The sequence below is a fragment of the Carcharodon carcharias genome, chromosome 1, assembly GCF_017639515.1.
Source record: "Carcharodon carcharias isolate sCarCar2 chromosome 1, sCarCar2.pri, whole genome shotgun sequence".
Classification (NCBI taxonomy): Eukaryota; Metazoa; Chordata; class Chondrichthyes; order Lamniformes; family Lamnidae; genus Carcharodon; species Carcharodon carcharias.
In genome coordinates, this window is record NC_054467.1 from 171366771 (window position 1) to 171387737 (window position 20967).

The window sequence follows — 20967 nt, forward strand, 5'->3', positions numbered from 1 at the left end:
CTGAAAAAAAAGGGTTTGCATTAGGTGGGGGTGAAAGCATCTGAATTCTGTTTCCCATCCCAAACTTGCATCCAAATTGCCATTTCCAGGCTTAACTGAAGCCCTAAGAAGGGCAACCAATCCAAACTGAGGAGGTAAGTTACAGCTTTAAATATGATAATGAGGCAAGCCTTATTGTCAGTTAGCTTTTGAAATTTAAAAGCTGTCGGCTGGGTTTCCTGAGCTTCGGGGAAACCTGACAGATTCCAAATGGTGAGGGCTTGCAAGGTTCAGGACATATGTGCCCTTACATTTATCTCCTGGATCCAGGGGCCTGCCCAAGGATGTGATAGGGATGCCACCTACCACTACCCTTACTCTCAAAGCCTCTGATCTTTCCTGTCCGCCCTCAGCAGACCCCAAACTTACCCACCACCACAACCCTGCTCCAGGTCAGATGTTGGGAATTCTGAGGTCACCTCCTGATTCCCCAAAGCTTGTCCACCATCTACAAGGCACAAGTCAGGAGTGTGATGGAATAATCTTCACTTCCGCAATGAGGGATAGGCAATAAATTCTGGCCTTGTCCAGAATGCCCCCATCCAATGAATGAATAAAAAAGTTTCTGGTCAATGGTGATTTCCCAGGATGTTGATGATGGTGAATTCAGCGATGATAATGCTGTTGAAAGTCAAGGGGAGGCAGTTAGATTCTCTCTTATTGGAGAGCCTGGCACTTGTATGGCACAGATGTTACTGACCACTTATCAGCCCAAGCTAAAATGTTATCCAGGCCGTGCTGCATGTGTACATGACTGCTTCATTATCTGAATTAATTGGCTCCTGATTCTGCATGGTCTGATCTTATTCATTAGTCTATTATGTGGCACCTCATCAAAGCCCTCTGAAAATCCAGATAATTGACATCTACTACATTACCCTTGTCTACTCTCTCTGTTACCCCCTCAAAGAATTCAGTGAGATCGGTCAAGCAAGACTTGCCTTTTTGAAGTCTATGCTCACCATTCATTATATTTTTTGGTTTCTAGATTGTTTTTCTATTTTCTTCTTTAGTAGGTATTCCATTATTTTCTACCACTGATGTTATGCTGACTGGTCTATTTTCTCCTTTAGTAGGGATTCCATTATTTTCTACTGCTGATGTTAAGTTGACTGCTCTATAGTCCCTGGACATGTTCTATCTTTCTTTTAAACATCGGTTCTATGTTAGCTACTAGCCAGTCCTCTGGCACCTTTCTAATGAAATAATAAATACATGCAATAGTACCTCTGTAATCTCTTCCCTAAATTATTTTAAAATGCATGGACATTATTTATCGGGCTGAGGGATTTTGTCTCCATGAGTTTGATTGCTTTCAAAAATAGTCCTTACCCTATCTTCAGGTGTTCTAGGATAGGATGGATAATGGCCATCTCCATCAGTTTTCACAAGGTATGCTTGGCAAGACCAAGCAGTGTCTAATGCCACCAGAATTGCAAAATGAGTCTGCCAGAATGGTCATGGATATTTGAGCTCCGGCTGCAGTGTGCCCATGAAAATATGAAGTTAACATTGGGTTGTGATAGAATATTGCAGGAGGGGAAGGATATTGGGAAAAGGGAGGGCAGTTAAAGTGCCCATCACACTTCCAGTAGGAGCAGCTTTGACCAACATATAGAAATTGACTTTGGAAACTGCTTGACTCAGTGTCTATCGTTCCTGTAGGTGGCGCTAAACAGGGCAGTCTCAGCGAAGGCATCTCCTCTTGTCTCTCCCTCTTTACTCGCTTTTCGTCATTCCGAGCGACCAAAAATCCTTACACCAAAGTTTGAGACCTAGGCTGTAACTTGATCAACAAATTATACGGATCATGTTTTCTGACACTAATCACGGTCGATGGCGAGTAATTGTAGAATCTCCACCTCCAGCGCTTACAGTATGATTTCCAGCATGCGCAGTATTTTGTGTTTACAGCATGAGACAATTCAGCTCCGACCTGGAGGATTGCCAGCCTCAGAAGCCGTTGCGCGCTTGGCGCAGGCGCACTGAGAGGCGGTGTGCTTATCGGTGGCGCACGCTGTGAGCAGCTGTTGGGTTTTTGAAGTTTGAATTCGGGAACGTTCGATCCGAACGGCTCGCGCTGAAATGCCCAAAGTTAAAAACGAGAAGAAATATGGAGGGCGCAAACACGCACAGGGACAAAGTCAAGGTGAGACCCGGTTCCCTCTCTCAGGTTAGGGCAGGAGTCTGGTGACTGGCCGGCCCAAACTGCCGCTTTATTAAAAGCCTAAAGTGCGTCTGAGCGGAGGGATGTTTACATCACCGGAAGCTTACCCCACGACCTCACTAGCCATTTCTAGGATGAAGTCCATCAGGACCCGGGGATTTATCAACTCGCAATTCGAGCAATTTGCTCAATACCACTTCCTTGGTGATTGTCATTTTCCTGATTATCTCCCCCATTTCCTGATTTGCAGCTATTTCTGTGATGTTAATTATAATCTCTGTAGTGAAGACCGATGCAAAATACCTGTGCAATTAACCTGTCATTCCTTATTTTCCATTATTAATTCCCCAGATGCACTTTGTATAGAACCAATGCTCACTTTAACTTCTTAAATATCTGATAGAAACTCTTACTTTCCATCTTTATATTTCTAGCTAGCTTTCTCTTATACTCTAATTTTTCCCTCCTTATTAAATCTTTTTGTCATTCTTTGCTGTTTGATACTCTAACGTTTTTAATTAACCACAAATGGTGGCTCCTCGTCTTGGAATTTTTCTTTCTCATTAAAATTAATCTACTCTTGTGAATTCTGAAATATCCCTTTAAATGTCTGCCACTGAACCTCTATTGACCTATGTCTTAACCTCATTTGCCAGTTCACTTTAGCTAGCTTTGCTTTCACACCCTCATAATTGCCCTTAATAAATTTAAAATGCTAGTCTTGGACTCACTCATCCTCCCCTCAATGTAAAATTCAATCATAATGATTGCTGCAACCTATGGGCACCTTTACTATAAGTTTCTGTTAATCCTATCTCATTGCTCAATACTAGGTCTAGTATAGCCTGCTGTCTGGTTGGCTCCAGAGCATGCTGTTCTAAGAAACTATCCCGAAAACATTCAATGAACTCCTTGTCTATGCTACCTTTGTCCATCTGATTTTTCCAGTCCATCTGTAGTTTAAAATCCCTCATGATTATCGTCTTACCTTCCCAACAAGCTCCCATTATCTCTTCCTTTATACTCTGTCCTACTGTGTAGTTATAATTAGTGGGCCTGTACACTACTTCCACAAGTGACTTCTTGCCATTGTCATTTCTTACCTCAACCCAAATTGTTCCTATAACCTGGTTTTCTGGATTTAGGTCAACCATTTCTAATGTGTTAATACCATCATTAGGTAACAGAGCCAGCCTCCACCTTTTCCTAACTTCATGTCCTTCCTAAATGTCACGTACCCTTCAATATTCAAGTCCCAATCTATGTCATCCTGTAGCTATGTTCCTGTAATGGCTATCAGATCACACTTATTTTGTGCTATCAGTTCATCTGTTTTGTTTTGAATGCAATGTACATACAAATACAGAGACTTGAGTTTTGTCCTTTTATTATTTTTGCAACATCTAGCCTTAACTGCTGATTTATTCTTAAATTTGTGCTCTCTATCCCTTCCTGTCACAGTCCCAGCACAGTTCAGGTGTAGACTGTACCAACAATACAGCCCCCACTTCCCCCAATACTGGTGCCAGTACCCCAGGAGCTGGAACCTATTTTCCCACTCCAGTCTGAGCCACATATTAATCTCTGTCACTTAATGTACCCAATGCCAATTTGCAAATTGCGCAGGTTACCTTTGAGTTTCTGCTTTTTATTTAGTGCCTAGTTCCTCATACACTCAACACAGAACCTCTTTTCTAGTTCTATCTATGTTGTTGGTATCTACATTGACCACAACAACTGGATCTTCCCCCTCCCACTGCAAGTTCCTCTCTAGCTCTGAGTAGATGTCCGAACCTGGCACCAGGCAGGCAACACAGCTGTCTGGACTCTTGCTCTTTGCTGCAGAGAACAGTGTCAATCCCCCCCTTACCAAACTGTCCCCTGCTACCATTGTTTTCCTTTATGTTGCCTCCACTTGAATAGCTTCCTGTACCATGGTCAATCAGCTCATCCACCCTGCAGCCCCCACTCTCATCCAAACAAGCAGAAAGAACCTCAAAGCTGTTGGACAACTGCAGAGGCTGACACTCCTGCACTCTGGGTCCACTTACCTGCCTCAGCTGCAGTAACAAGCTGCTGTCCCTGGCCACCTTCCAAATCAGAAGACCCTATCCTGAGGGGTGTGACTGCCCCCAGTACAAAGTGTCCAGGTAACATTCCCCTTTTCTGATGTGTCGCAGTATCTGCAGCTCGGCCTCCAGCTCAATGCCTCTGAGCTGAAGTTCTTCGAGCCACAGACACTTACTGCAGACATGTTTGCCCTGGATAAGACTGGTATCCAGGAGCTCCCACATGCTGCAGCCATCACCTGTCCTGCCATCTTTAATGTGTTTTAATTAATTAGTTAATTATTTTATTCAATTATTTATTTTCTTTTATGTACTTTATTAATCTTACCACAAATTCCTGTTGTATTTTAAACCTTAGGAATAGAATAGACCTTAACCACTCACCAGGCACTCACCAAACAGCTAGCTTCTTCCCCTGTGGTAGAGCAAGAACCCAATCCTACAGGGTGAAAAAGTTAGAAAAAAAGCAAAGGAGTACCTCCTCCCCCCATCCCCCTGCAAACTCCCTCAACTCACCAAACTCTCTCAGCACCTTCCATCGAGATTGCACTGAGAACGTCTGAATTTATATGTTCTGAAACAAAGGGACTAGCTGAGCCCAGGTACAGGAAAAACAGTTCAAGCTAGTTTCTTTAATTAACTATCTATAGCTGCTGCCAGTGGATAGCTTCTATCTCTTTGCTTAAGCCTCTGGATGAGATAGAATTTAAACAGTACTTGCAGTTTAGTATAAACAATATCAGACTTTTAGAAAGAGATTTAAGATTCCCTCATCTCACCAAACTCTCAGCATTCCATTGAAGTCACATTCCAGTACAAGGTCCCATTGAGAATGTCTTTTGGAAGCCATGATTGAATCTGCCACCACCACACTCTCAGGCAGTGCATTCCAGATCCTAAGCACTTGCTCTGTGAAAAAATATTTTTCCTCATTTCTCCATTGCTTCTTTTGCCAATTACCTTAAATCTATGCTCTCTGGCTCTTGATCCTTCCACCAACGGAAACAGTTTCTCCCAGTCTATTCTGTCCAGACCCCTCATGATATTAAATATCTCTAGCTGATATCCTCTCAGCCTTCCTTTTTCCAAGGAAAACAGTCCTAACTTCCCCAATCTATCTTCATAACTGAAGTTCCTCATCCCTGGTACCAATCTCGTGATATTTTCTGCACTCTATCCAATGCCTTCACATCCTTCCTAAAATGCAGTGCCCAAACTGGATGCAATACTACAGCTGAGGCTGAACCATGCTTTATAAAGGTCCATCATAACGCCCTTTTTTTTGTACTTTGCCTCTGTTCATAAAGCCCAGGACTCTGTTTGCCATAATCACTTGTTCAACCTGTCCTGCCACTTACAATGACTCATGCACATATACATCAAGGTTTCTCTGCTCCTGCACCCCCTTTAGTATTGTACCGTTTATTTTATATTGGCCAGGATTTTCTGGTCCCGTTGGCGTTCGGCATCATGCCAGGTGTGGGGGGGGGGTGCGTGTGCAGGGTGTGGGGGGAGCCACAATATGGTGAGAAGGCCAAGAATTGCTTTCATGCTGTTGTGAAACCAGTTTGCAATTGTTTACTCCACCTGTCAGAAGCGGACTGCATTTCCCACAGCCACACATTGGGAACCTAATTCCAGTACTTTAGCATCTCATTATAAGCCCTGTTTGCCGGAATCATCCCCACCATCTAATCATGTTGGCATGCTTCACAACTGTACATAAGCGGCGTGCACCTGGTGACCTGCACTTTGCTCAGGGCTTCGAGGTTTGTTTGCCTACCTTGCTTCGGGCAGCACTCGCGGTCATCAGCGCCAGGCTTTGCAGGTAGTACCACATCACTTTTAGGGGAGCTCACCGGCAGGCCTCTACATACTAGACTGGCCTAAGGCGGTGGTGGCTTTTCGATGGCTGCAGTGCTAGGGCTTGTTTGGGGAAGGGGAGAAGTGGTGTCAGGCAAGGGAAGAGGCTGAAAGGTGAGGGCTGTACTGGGGAGGTGGGGTATCCCAGGGTGTCTGTGGGGGCACATTTTGATCTGTGCAAGTGGCCTCAAGATGTTGATGCTGAGGAGGCAGTCTCCAGAGGAGATGAGACCAGATAGAGATGTGAGGGTGTGTGTGAGAGAGTGAGTAATGACGTCCCTTGAGCTGGCAGTGAGTGAGGTGTCAGTGAATGTGTGATGGCCTTGTATGTGAGAGTTTAGAGTGATAAGCATGGATGAGATCATTCATCCTCTTTCTGTACTGGATGGCCGACCTCTTGTGTGCAGTGTTGGCACTGACTACCTCTGCTATCGCCTCCCAAGCCGGAGTGGTGAGACTGATGGGCCTCCTGGGCCACAACGGGGTTCGAGGACATTGTAACTGGCCTCCAAGGTGTCCAGAAGGCGTCCCATGGATGCATCACTGAATTGCGGGAGGGGGTCTGCACTCTTCTTAGCTTTTTGGGCCTTGCCTTCACCAGAGCCATCCTGGGCTGCAAGCACTAAACCATAAACGCGTGCGGCTACAGTTTAAATATGGTGCCCTGCATGAGGGAGCGGCGAGGTAACGGCGTGGTGGGCAAATCGAGGCCGACCGCCAGCGTGTTTCCTGTGGCTGCATAATTAATGTGGTGGTTTCCTGTGGCTGCATAATTAATAAATATGGTGCAAAAACCAGCCATTGCGACTGGTTGCGACCAAAACGACTTTTTTCCCGCTCTTACCACACTTTGTGCAAATCTGGGACAATTCTGCCCCTTGTCTCTCCTTGTTCTTCCTACCAAAAGAAATCACACTTCTTAGCATTAACTTTCATCTGCCCATGGCAGTTCACCTGACTGTCCACGAGCTGGATTTTTCCGGACTCATGCTCACTCCCAAGACCTTTAAAAAGGGCGGATGGGACTTGGATGCTGGAGTCCCGCCCCCATTTCTGATTTCTATTTTTGGGAGCAGGAGGAAGAGACAATTGGAATTTCTTGGACTTAAGAACTTATGATTTAGAAAGTGTGATCCTGATGGGAAATACCGACACTGAAAGAGACAGGTAGACAAAGAATGATCTATTTAAAGTGCCTTGCAAACTTTGTGAGTCTATCACCAATAAAGATGAACTGCACCTCTAGAGCAAGATTAACATAAGTCCATGGTTGCCAATGCCCTCTTAGGGCATGGTATCTGAAGAGAAAGAGAGGGAGGAAGGATATTGATAAACTTCAGCGGGACATAGGCTGGTGGAGTGGGTAGACACATGGCAGATGGAATTTAAAGCAGAGAAATGTGAACTGATACATTTTGGCAGGAAGCACAAAGAGAGGCACTGGTTTCAGGGATGAAGGACTTCAGTTACAAGGATAGATTGGAGAAACCTTAGAGAAGGTTAAGAGGAAATTTGATTGAGAGAGGTGTTCAAAATCATGAGTTTAGACAAAATAGATAAGGAGAAACTGTTCCCTTTGGTTCAGGGATCAAAAACTGGAGGACACAGATTTAAGATGAATGGTAAAAGAAGCAAAAGCAACATGAGAAAACATTATTTTGTGCAGCGAGTGATTCGGATCTGGAATGCACTGCCTGAGAGTGTAATAGAGGCAGATTCAATTGTAACTTTCAGAAGGAAATTGGATACCACCTGAAGATAATAAATTTGCAGGGTTTCAGGGAAAGGCCGGAGAGTGGGATTAGCTGAATTGCTCTTGCAAAGATCCAGTGCCAAATGGCCATCTCCAGTACTGTAACCGTTCTATGATTCTCCTAATAAGAAAGCACCAATAACATCTGCAAGTCCCTTGTAAATTATGTCTAGGAGGCACACTAAAGTAACGTTGCCTATCTGAAGCTCTGGTAGATTTAGTATTGACTTGGCCTCTCCCAATTAAGATCGGAATATGTGTGAAAGATCAGATTGAAAATATTTTATAATAGGCGTTGGAACATTAATGTGTAGTTTTACCTTAAACCCCCATGTGCTAGAAATGTGAAATTGAGAATATTTTAACTTTGCTTTGTTATGAATTCAATTTCAATTATGTTTTATTTTGGCTTAGGTATTGTGTTCAACACTGGAATTGGCCAGCATGTTCTGAAGAATCCTTTAATTGTGAATAGCATCATTGACAAGGTACAGTACAGTGTAGTACGTTATGTTGCTCAATCAGCCTAATCATGTTTAGCTATCATTTTGGCCTACCTCTAGGTGCAATAGATGGTTCTTAACTGCAGTGAAAAAAGTGGGTGATGGGGTTACAAATTTGGTTTATTGAAATTTTAAATGCAAATATCCAGTTCATCTGCCTCCAGTATTCTTCAATGTCTTGTCTTTCTCATTGTAAATACACCCCTACGTATTATCCATGCAAAGTACTGCTGTGTAGGTTTTGTTTTTCTTCCAATCTGAAGCCCATGTTGGAAAATGGCACAATCTTTCATGAACAAAGCTAAGCATTCCTCGGTCAGTTATTGCACTGATCAGATACAACAAATGTTCCTGGTGCCTCAGAAGAACACCTTTAATGCAAAAGTATGAATTTTTCACTTCCCATTGTAGCTATCCTTATGACATCTGTGATTGATAGATCAGCTTTTACACACAATTCTGTGTTGACCTAAACACTTAAGTGTTCAGACTATCCAAACTGATTCTACAGCTAGTCAGAAGAAGAACTTCTCATCTCATTCGTGTGGGTTAGATTTGAGTCCTAAATAGCAGTGTTTTTAATCACTGTGCCATGGGATTCTCCTCTTTCTCCCCTCCTCCACCACGAAAAAGTAAAAAAAAAACCTATCGCATTGTGTTTTTTACTTACTTCAGATGTTGCTAACAAGTGGAGCCAAGTAACTTAACAGTCCAGAGAAACTTTAAACAATTATAATTAACTTGTAATTGACTTCACGACCTTTTAATACCATTTCCTTTAAGGAATACCTGTGCAGGTGCCTTATAGGGGCAGGTTTGGTTAGCAGTTAAATGACTCAGTACAGAGATGGAAACGCTTAGTATATACTTATTAATGCAGAAGTGAAGTTATTTATGACATTTGAGTAGTTTTTGTGGTAATATTTTCCTTTTAAGGTTGTCAGTTGAAATATCTACATGGCCTATCCTGGAAAACTGGAATTCTCTAGTATGTACAGACAATCTATGATACGAAAGTATCTATGACACTTTATTTATTATTGCACACAGTCAAATCGCATAAAATATCAGTTATATATTCATACATAGCAATATGGAATGAATACATATTAAATAAGTTATTATTACCTTTTTTTTCATCAAGGCTGCTATTAGACCAACAGATGTCATTCTGGAAGTTGGACCTGGTACTGGTAACATGACTGTTAAACTTCTGGAAAAGGCTAAAAAGGTAATTGCCAGTTTGAAGTACAAACTAATGTTCTTGCACACAAATAAACATTTAATCACATTTTTGTGGATTTCTGTTTTGCTTCAATTGCACATTTTCCCACACAACTTCCTAGGGAATTCATATTTTGTTACAGCCTCCTATTTCTGATTTTTGATTTTAAACATGTTTATGTCTGTTCTAGCTGCTACTTAGATTCCCAGCTTTTCTTATTATTCTATTTCTTTCTGCCATCAACAGACTGCTGTGATTTTCTATATCACTCACATCCTTCAGTTTTCCTTCCTGGCTCACTTCACACTTCACTTGTGCACAGTTCTTTGTAATAAGACTTCAATATTCTATTCACCTTTCTGATTGCTTTTTTCATATGTGCTCCAGTTTTTAGTAATTTGTGTGTCTGGACACCCAGATTCCGTTGCTTCTCTACAACTCCTAGTGTCTCATCATTAAGAACATATTATGATGTATTTCTCAGATCCCCTGATTGAACTCCCTCTGAGTTGTTTGACCCCCTCAATTAGTCTGTATGTCCTTTGCAACATCCTGTTCCTATTCATAAAACTTACTGTGCCTCCTAACTTAGTAAACATGGATGTACAACTTTCTGTTCCTTCATCCAAGTCATATATATATATATATATATATAGTGGTAAAAATCAGATGCCCCAATTCCTGGAGAACAATGCTTGTCAAATGGTACTAATCAAAGAATAAACTCTATCCCTAGTCCCTGCCTCCTACTTCCAAATCAATTATAGATCCATGTCATGAGTAAATTATTAAAGTTATGAATAAATTAAGATGCAGAATATTCCTGAAACTCAGTTAAGTATTTAACCCTTGCAGCCCTGCAAACAACAAATCACTGCTTCTGCAAATGAATTTTAAACGCTGCCTTTATCATGCTTGCCAATTGTTTTCAGCGGTTTTGGTTGAAAATAAGACAATTGTTGCATGCTACAGCGGAATTAGATCTTCACATTCAGGATGAATCTGAACTGGGAGGCACTCCAGTCATCCAGTGTAGGTCTGTACATGCGAATGAACTTAAGAGTTTGGAGCAGGAGTAGGCCACTCAGCGCTTCAAGCCTGCTGCACCATTCAGTAAGATCATGGCTGATTTGATTGTAACTTCGACTCCACATACCTGCCCACCTCTGATAACCTTTCTTGTTTATCAAGAATCTGTCTAGCTCTGCCTTAAAAATATTCAAAGACTCTGCTTCCACTGCCTTTTGAAGAAGAGAGTGCAAAAGACTCATGACCCCCGAGAGAAAAAAATTCTTCTCATCTCTATCTTAAATAAGCAACCCCTTATTTTTAAAATGTGACCCCGAGTTTTAGATTTTCCCACAAGAGGAAACATCCTCTCCAAATCCACTCTGTCAAGACCCCTCAGGATCTTAAAGGTTTCAGTCAAGTCACCTTTTACTCTTCTAGACTCCAGTTGATACAAACCTAACCTGTCCAACCTTTCCTCATAAGACAACTCACCAATTCTTGGTATTAGTCTAGTAAATCTTCTCTGAACTGCTTCTAACGCATTCACATCTTTCTTAAATAAGGAGACCAGTACTGTACACAGTACTCCAGATGTGCCTTGTATAACTGAATTGTGCATGCATAATTCAGAATCCTGTTTCTTCAGTGATATAGCAACTTACAACCAAATCGCAACTCTTGTGGTCCTATCTTGTGCACATTTTTAAATCTGCATTGGTGGCAGATAACAAACTATTCATGCCCAGTAGAAAATTATAAAATTGTTTAAACCAAAATTCTCATGAAAGTCGTTTGAATCTAGATGAGAAACAATACATCTTTATCATAAACAATTAGTGGGCTGCTTAGAAATCTTAACCAGCAAGGAGGAAATTTTTAAAGTTTGTCCGACAATTAGTCATTACAATCTGCTGCTAATTGTTTTCTTGAGGTGAAGCATTTGGGACCCCCGTTCACATTGTTCACAGTTGTGCCCAGAATCAATTCCTCTGGCTTGCTTCTCCTAAGCTAATGCACTGGAAGGCCCTACTGTTCTATTTAATACTGCTTACTGGTGCCCAGTCGCCACCTCTCTATATTAGAGGTGGGACCATTTTTCACTAACAAAAGTCCTGATGCCCAAAGGACTTTTTTTAACTCAGGGCTGTTTTTCAGTTGTATTTTTTTGTGTTGTCAGTTTTTCCAAGCTTTGTAAGTATGCATGTATGTTTTGTTTTAAACTTAAGTATTGCTGAAAGCACTCTTTCCTCTAGTAGTATAAATTTTTGTGATTATTTGAAATTTGGCATTCTTGCCTTTGTCCTGATGAGTGCAAGACGAAAAGCTTTGGCAACATATCTCTCTTTTCAGTAATATTCAAGTTCTGCACTACCAAGCAACAGTTAAACTTAGATGTTCAGTCCTTGTGCTGCCACCCTCTCACATACTTCAGTCTTATTACTGTATCACGTGCTTGATAAACTTCTCTAGATAAGCTAGGGTGATATTCTGTACGTTTTAGCATACAAAAACGATAACGTGGAATTGGTTTCTGTATTCACATTAGGTAATTGCTTGTGAACTTGATACCAGACTTGTTGCTGAACTGCAGAAGAGAGTTCAGGGAACGTAAGTAATATAAATACTGTTCAGAATTTAACTGTAAACTGAATGGACTTAATCAACAAAATCAATTGTTGTATAGCAAATGCCTTGAAATTTAGTTTTGACCACTGTTGAAATCTTGTGTTGCTTTTCTGTATACATTCTTTTTCAGACCTATGGCAAGTAAACTTCAAATAATGGTTGGAGATGTGCTGAAGACAGACTTGCCATTTTTTGATGCCTGCGTAGCAAACTTACCATATCAGGTAACTTGGCATTACTTTTTAACTTGCTTATAAGTAGGGTGATTATGTTGTTGTTCAGGATGACTATTAGGATCAACATAATTTCAATCCTTACCTTAACCGCAGTGAGGGGAGCCTCCAATGTCTGTTTAGAGGAAGTGAAAAACATTGGGCTGTTTCCTTCTAGGGCTATCTACAGGTAAATTTATCAGTTTGCAGTTTGGGCAGCCTGAACATGGTAAATGGTTTACAGTTTTGTGATTTTTTTCTTCCCCTTTTAGTTACAGAATTTAGTAAGTAGCCTCGACCTTTTAAGTGTAGAACTCTACGCAACAAGTTATATAGAATAAATCAAAAATTCAGCTTTCAAAACATTTCACTTTAATGTTGCATCAAGCTGAGGTAGTAAACTTAATTTCAATTCAGCATTATGGCCCCACTTTTTTTTTGAAGTGTAGCAGCAGTCAGCATGAAACTAACTTTGCAGTATGTGGGTAATAGATTCCTGACTGGGAGAAGACTCACATTTGAGCCAAGGATCTTGAGGGAATGGAGAAGTTACACTGGAAAATACATATAATAGACTCATTGACGGCTATAGCACAGAGGAAGGCCATTCAGCCCATCATGTCCGCGCCAGTAAACAAAGACCTGACTACAGAATCCCATTTTCCAGCACTTCACCCATAGCCCCGAAGGCTAAGGCAACACAAGTGAATATCGAAATACTTCTTAAATGTTACAAGAGTTTCTGACTCAACCATCCTTTCAGGCAGTGAGTTCCAGATTCTCACCACCCTCTGGGTGAAAACATTTCTCCTCAACTCTCCTCTTAGGCTTCTACCTCTTACCTTAAAACTATGCCCCCTGGTTATTTACCCCTCTACTAATGGACGAGTGCCTTCCTATCCACCCTATCTATGTCCCTCAATCTTATACACTTCTATCAGGTCCCTTCTCAACCTTTGTTGCTCCAAGGAAAACAACCCCAGCCTATCCAATCTTTCCTCATAGCTCAGACTCTCCAGCCTAGGCAGCATCCTGGTAAATCTCCTCTGCACCCTCTCCGGTGCAATCACATCCTTCCTATAATGTGGTGACCAGAACTGCACGCAGTACTCCACTTGTGGCCTAACCAGTGTTTTATACAGTTCCAGCATAACCTCCCTACTCTTGTATTCTACGCCTCGACCAATAAAGGCAAGTATCCCATATGTCTTAATCACCTTAACTCCCTGCCCTGCTATGTTTAGGGACCTATGGATATGCACACCAAGGTCCCTCTGATCTTCAGTCCTTTCCAGTGTCTTACTATTGATAGTCTAATTCCTTGCCTTGTTAGCCCTCCCCAAGTGCATGACCTCACACTTTTCCGGGTTGAATTACATTTGCCATTGCTCTACCCATCTGACCAATCCATTGATATCCTCCTGCAGTTTATGGCTATACACCTCATTATTTATCACCCTACCAATTTTTGTGTCATCCACAAACTTCTTGATCATATCCCCTACATTTAAGCCCAAATTACTTATGTACACCACAAAAAGCAAAGACCCCAGCACCAAACCCTACAGAACCCCACTGGAATTAGTCTTGCAGTCACAGAAACATCCCTCTACCATCACCCTCTCCTTCCTGCCTCTCAGCCAATTTTGGATCCATTTTGCCTTGGATCCCATGGGCTTTTACTTTATTGACCAGTCTGCCAAGAAGAACCTTATCAAAAGCCTTGCTAAAGTCCATGTAGATCATATCAAATGCATTACTCTCATCAACCCTCCTGGTTACCTCCTGAAAAATTTCGATCAAATTTGTCAAACACGACCTTCCCTTAACAAATCCATGCTGACTATCCCTGATTAATCCATGTCTCCCCAAGTGCAGATATAATCTGTCCCTCAGAATTCTTTCCAGTAACTTCCCCAACACTGAGGTTAGACTGGCTGGCCTGTAATTTCCTGGTCTATCCCTTCCTCCCTTTTTCAAATAATGGGACAACGTTAACAGTCTTCCAGTCCTCTGGCATCACATGTAGCCAGAGGGGATGTGAAAATTACTGCCAGGGACCCTGATATCTTTTCCCTTGCCTCCCTCAAGAGCCTGGGATACATCTCATCCGGGCCTGCGGATTTACCCACCTTTAAGGTCACTAAACCCACTAGTACCTCCTCTCTCTATGTTAAATTCCTCTAATATTTCACAGTCCTCCACCCTGATGTATATGTCTGCGTCGTCCTTTCCCATTGTGAAGACCGACATAAAGTATTCATTGAGGACTGCACCCACGTCTTCTGGGTCCACACACACATTACCTCTACAGTCCCTAATTGGCCCTACTCTTTCCCTAGTTATTCCCTTGCTCTTTACATATTTAAAAAACCTCTTTGGGTTTTCCTTTATTCTACCTACCAATGCTTTCTCATGCGTTTTCTTAGCTTTCCTAATTTCGTTTTTAAGTTCCCTTCTGCACTTTTTATACTCTTCTAAGGACTCTGCAGTATTGAGCCCTCGGTATCTGCCGTAAGCTTCTCTTTTTTTTCTTAATCCTAACATTTTTGCCCTGTACTCTCGCTATCTTCTCCTTGAGTGCCTCTTACTGCTCTGACACAGTTTTATTTACAAGTAGTTGTCCCCAGACCGCTTGGGTCAAATCGCATCTCATCTTAGTAAAACTAGCCTTTCCCCAGTTTAGAACTTTTATTCCCAGCCCAACCTTATCCTTTACCATAACTATCCTAAATCTAACTGAGTTATGGTCACTATCTCCAAAATGCTCCCCTACTGATACGCCTTCCACGTGCCCGTGCTCGTTTCCAAATATTAGGTCCAGAACTGCCCCCTCCCTCGTTGGGCCTTCTACGTACTGCCTAAAAAAGTTCTCCTGAATGCAACTTAAGAATTTTGCTCCCTCCCTACCTTGCACACTAAAACTATCCCAGTTAATATTTGGGTAGTTAAAAACCCCTACTATTACTGCCCTCTGATTACATATTTGATCCTCTATCTCTCCCTGACTATTTGGGGGCCTGTAGTACACAACCAACAGCGTGTTTGCCCCTTTTGTGTTTTTTACTTCTACCCATATGGCTTCATTTGATGATCCTTCCAAGGTATCACCCCTTCTCCCTGTTATAATTGATTCCTTGATCAATATTGCAAACGACCGTCCTCTTCTTCCCTCTCTCTATCTTGTCAGAACGCCCTATAATCAGGAATGTTGAGCTGTTACCATGCCCTTCTTTTAGCCAAGTCTCAGCCATAGCTACGATATCATATTTCCACCTCCCTATCTGTGCCCTCAGCTCATCTGTCTTATTCCTCAGAATCCTTGCATTAAAATATAATCCATTTAGCTTGCTAAACTCACTTCTTCCTTATCTAGCCTGTGTTTCCTCTGCCTTCCAGAATCACTTACTAGCGTTTTAACTACTAATTCCATCTCAGCTTCTCTCCCCTCTGAATTACTTTTCAGGACCCCATCCCCCTGCCAGTTTAGTTTAAATCCACTCCATCAGCATTGGCAAAACTCCCCGTGAGGATGTTGGTCTCATTCCTGTTCGAATGTAACCCGTCCAACTTGTTCAGGTCCCACCTTCCCCCAGAAATGGTCCCAATGCCCCAGGAATCTAAGGCCCTCCTTCCTGCACCATCTTTCCAGCCACGCATTCATCTGCTCTATCCTTCTGTTCCTATTCTCACTACTGTGTGGCACTGGGAGTAATCTGGAGATTACTACCTTTGAAGTCCTGCTTTTCAATTTTCCTAAAGTCTGTTTGCGGGACCCCATTCCTCTTTCTTTCTATGTTATTGGTCCCAACATGGACCATGACCTTTGGCTGTTCACCCTCCCCCTTCAGAATGTCCTGCAGCTGTTCCATAACACCCTTGATCCTGGCACCTGGGAGGCTACATATCATCCTGGAGTCACATCAACGGCCGCAAAAACACCTGTATACTCCCCTCACTAATGAATCCCCTACCACTATTGCTTTGCCATACTACTTCCTCCCATCCTGAGCAGCTGGACCACTCACAGTTCCAGTACCTTTGCTCTGGTTGGCCTCCACAGAGGAACTGTCACTCTCACCATTTTTCAAGGCCGAAAAATGGTTTGCGAGTGAGGTGCATTCGGGGGATTCCCTCACCACCTGCCTGGTCCCCTTCTTCTGTCTGGTGATTACCCATTCCCTCTCTGCTTGCACTTCCTTAAGCTGTGGGGTGACTGCATTCTGAAACATGCTATCCACGAACCCTCAACCTCCTAAATGCACCGTAGTGTCCCCAGCTGCTGCTGAAGCTTCAAATCCCAGAGCTTGAGTTGCTCCAGTCGGTGGCACCTCCTGCACACCTGGTCATCCAGACCACCAGAAGAGTCTAGGATTTCCCACGTAGCGCAGGATATGCATATCACAGGACTGAGCTCCCCCAGACATGTCTTAGCTAAATAGAACATGGACCCTTGCTTTTATTTTACCCTTACTCCTACCTGAGTGTAGACTAGATGCTAGATCCCCCTCTCGCACTCTCCTCTAGGTGCTGCTGACTGCCTGTCCCAGAGTCCTCCTGTTGCACTCTCCTCTAGGTGCTGCTGACTGCCTGTCCCAGGGTCCTCCTCTCGCACTCTCCTATGAGGTTATTATATATTTATTAAGAGTTTATTGAGATATGAGCTGGAGGACTGAAAATTGGCCAATGTAATACTCATTTTCAAAAAGGGGGCAACATTAAGGGAATTGGAGGCCATTTAGTTTAATGTTTATGGTATGAGCAATCTCATAATCTTTAGTTAAATGTGAAATAACAACATTTCTAGATGAAGGGAAAATAATTAGAAAAAGCCAACACATCAACTAGGAAGCTTGTGTTTGACAAACCTGATGCATTCTTTACGGAGATAACAAATACTGTGGGTGGTGAAATTGCATTGAATGTGCATGTAGACATTCAGAAATTCTATGACAAGGTACCAGACAGGTGATCGTTGGAAAATATTAATGTATATGGGATTAGGGGAGGTTAATAAATTGATGAAAAGCTGGTTTGAAGGGAGGAACCACTTTGGTAGGGGTCAAGGGCAGTTCAGAGTGGTTGGAAATGGGTAGCAGTGTTCCACAGGGTTCTATTCTGGAATCATTTCTGTTCACTTTGATTTCATTTTGGAACAAGGTGGAATGGTGTCCAAATTTGCAGATGATACTAAAATAGGAGGCCTAGTAAGTAATTTTGAGGCTTGAAAGATTAGATGGTGAAATCAACTAAAAAGTAAGTTGGAAATGCAATTTTCATTAGAGCAGGGATGTTATTGGTGATTTGATAAAGGTGTTAAAAATTATAATGACATGGGATAAATTAAATATAAATAGACCATTTCCAATGGTTGAGGGGTCCAGAACAAGGCAGAAGAGACAATCTCAAATGTAAGTGATTTAGGACAGAGAGCAGGATAAACCTTTTCCACTGAAATTTATGAGGCTATGCAATGCAGAGTTAGTGATTGAAACAGAGAGCGTGTCAATATAAGAAAAGGTTAAATTGGTGCTTGAAAGGGAAATAAAAGAAATAGGAAATCAAACTGGTGCATGGAACTCGGACAGCTGTTTTTCTGAATAATAAACACTATCATGGACAAGTTGTTCTGAATGGCCTTTTTCTATGTAGTATTTCTATGAGCACCTTGGATAGCTTTTAGCTAAACTTTCTATAGAGGACAAAATACCACTTTGGGTGAAATCTTTGCACACAGCTAAATCTTGCTTCCTGATTGGTAAGCTGGGTAGCAATACCTCAAGTGTTCCTGGAGAGATACGAATGCAGGCTTGGCACCACATCAAGATCATGCTACCACATCACTAGTGCCTTGCGTCAGTGCAGTGTTTTCATATGGGCTGATTTATACATGTAATATACTGTTAAGTGCAGGTGAAGGTCTGTTGATGCTACTGTATGTGGTGAGCTGTTGTTTGAATTATTGCAATGTTTTTTGCAGATCTCATCCCCATTTATTTTTAAACTACTGCTGCACAGGCCATTCTTCAGGTAAGCCTGTCTGAAAATTGAACTACCAGCTCTGTTGTGAAAGGAAAAATCAGTCTATTTCTCTGACGTGATGTAGAGTTGAAATAAATGATGTAGAGTGGAAATAAGGAGGAAGGTTGGCAAAACTCTTTCAAGCAAAGGAAAAAGTTCATGGAATAAGTTACCAGGGAAAGGCACTGAAGTTGGCACTAAAGAGACAGTTTTCTTGAGAGGCAGAGAATCAAGACTGGTATGTGAACTTGATCTGTGTACTATGATTCCTCCATTCCTCCTCCCCCACAATGATGATTTAAAACCATAAGGCGTAGGAGCAGAAGTAGGTTATTCAGCCTAATGAGTCTGCTCCACCATTTTCAATGAGATCGTGGCTGATCTGATAATCCTCAACTCTACTTTCCTGCCTTTTCCCCATAACTCTTGGTTCCCTTACTGATTAAAAATCTGTCTATCTCAGCCTTGAATGTGCAGAACGACCCAGCCTCTACAGCCCTCTGCGGTAAAGAATTCCACAGATTCACTAGCCTCCGAGAAAAGAAATCCCTCCTCATCCCTGTTTTAAATGGATGACCCCTTACTCTGAGATTATGCCCTCTGGTCCTAGACTCTCCCACAAAGGGAAACAACCTCTCAACACCTGTCAAGCTCCCTAAGAATCTTATATGTTTCAATAAGGTCACCTCTCATTCTTCTAAACTCCAGTGAGTACAGGCCCAACCTACTCACCTCTCCTCATAAGAAAATCCCTGCATACCCGGAATCAACCTAGTGAACCTTCTCTGGACTGCCTCCAATGCCAGTATATCTTTCCTTAGATAAGGGGATCCAAAATGTTCACAGTATTCTAAGTTTGGTCTAACTAGTGCCTTGCATAGTTTTAGCAAGTCTCCCCTATTTTTATACTCCATTCCCTTTGAAATAAAGGCTAACATTTCATTTGCCTTCCTTATTACCTGCTGAACTTTTAAGCTAGCTTTTTGTGATTCGTGCACAAGGACCCCAAATCCCTCTCGCTGCAGCCTTCTGCAGTCTTTCTCCATTTAAACAATATTCAGTCCCTCTATTCTTCCTGCCAAAGTGCACAACCTTACATTTTCCCACATTACATTCCATATGCTAATCTTTTGCCCACTTACTTAACCTGTCTCTATCCTCTGTAGACTCTTTGTCATCCTCACCACTTGCCTTCCCACTTATTTTTGTGTCATCCACAAACTTGGCGATAGTACATTAACTTACCCCATCCAAGTCATATATATTAATATATATATAGTAAATAATTGTGGCCCCAGCACTGATCCTTGTGGCATTCCACTAATTACAGGTTGCAATCCTGAAAATGCCCCCCTTTTCCCAACTCTGTCTTCTGTTAGTTATCCAATTTCTGTTGTCACCTATTCAAATGGAGATTCTACTGAATGTGAATCACCATTGTACATCCTTCATCATCTAGTGTAGTGGAGCAGTTTGACATTTGTCATCTTGTGTTGGGGAGGGAAAGGAAGGAAGCATGTGTTTTGTTGCAAAAAAGGTTATTGCAGTCATTGAAAAGATAACTAGTGTTATTCTTTACATGTTATGTACTTCTGCCTTGACTGACACATTTCCCCCCACAGATGTGCCGTGTTGATGTTCCAACAAGAATTTGCTCTTCGACTTGTTGCAAAACCAGGGGATAAACTATACTGCAGGCTCTCGATCAATACACAGTTATTGGCACGTGTGGATCACCTGATGAAGGTAGCACTCCGAATTCTCATAATTAATATGTGCTTTAGGCTTTCTAATAGCTTAGGAGGCATGGACCGTGTGGTGTGGTACAAAATCACAAGACCAGGAAGGACTTGGGTTTGATTGTGAAGTGGCAATTGATTTCTGAATCCCTGAACTAGCAAGGGAAAAAAATCTGATAGGATTCTCATTTCCGATTCCAATAGAATGGTATTATGCAGTGGATAGCATCGATTGATAGTTGGCTTCAAGACAGAAAGCAGAGAGTGGGAGTAAAGGTTAGTTATTCAGAGAGGCAGAAGAAGGGAAATGGTGTTCCACAAGGATCAGTGCTGGGACCACTGCTGTTCAGTTTACATTTTAGGAGGAAGAATAGGGAGGTCACTTATTACTTGGAAGGTGCAAGTCTTGGTGGGGTAGAAGAACAAAGGGATTTCTGAGTAAAAATGCATTAATCACTAAAAGTTGTGCTACAGGTTAGCAAGGCCAGTAGAAAAAAACAAACACCAGATTTTATTTCTACAGGGATAAAATTGAAAAGTAATTATGCTAAACTTGTATTAATCCTTAGTTAGACCACACTTAGAATACTGTGTGCAATTCTCGTCGCCATATTATAAAAAGGATGTGGAGGCACTGGAGAGGGTGCAAAGAAGATTTATAACAATTAGACCAGAGACACTGTGGCCGGGATTTTCCGTTAAACACATTATGTGCGGTAGCGGGAGTAAAAAATGGCGC

At 42.0% G+C, this 20967-nt stretch overlaps 1 protein-coding gene across 3 annotated transcripts in view; it reads left to right on the forward strand.

Moving 5' to 3' along the window:
• The first annotated feature begins 1784 nt into the window (after positions 1-1784).
• dimt1l (DIM1 dimethyladenosine transferase 1-like (S. cerevisiae)) overlaps positions 1785-20967 on the forward strand; it is a 72509-nt gene continuing 53326 nt past the window's right edge. For 2 of the 3 annotated variants that reach the window (XM_041186644.1, XM_041186559.1), the window contains exons 1-7: positions 1785-2188; positions 8306-8379; positions 9539-9625; positions 12177-12238; positions 12387-12480; positions 18449-18498; positions 20112-20235. In XM_041186644.1, the coding sequence (XP_041042578.1) occupies positions 2125-2188; positions 8306-8379; positions 9539-9625; positions 12177-12238; positions 12387-12480; positions 18449-18498; positions 20112-20235 (555 nt within the window). In that variant the 5' untranslated portion in view covers positions 1785-2124. The remainder of the gene's footprint in view (positions 2189-8305; positions 8380-9538; positions 9626-12176; positions 12239-12386; positions 12481-18448; positions 18499-20111; positions 20236-20967) is intronic. The other variant, XM_041186476.1, reaches the window with a different exon arrangement.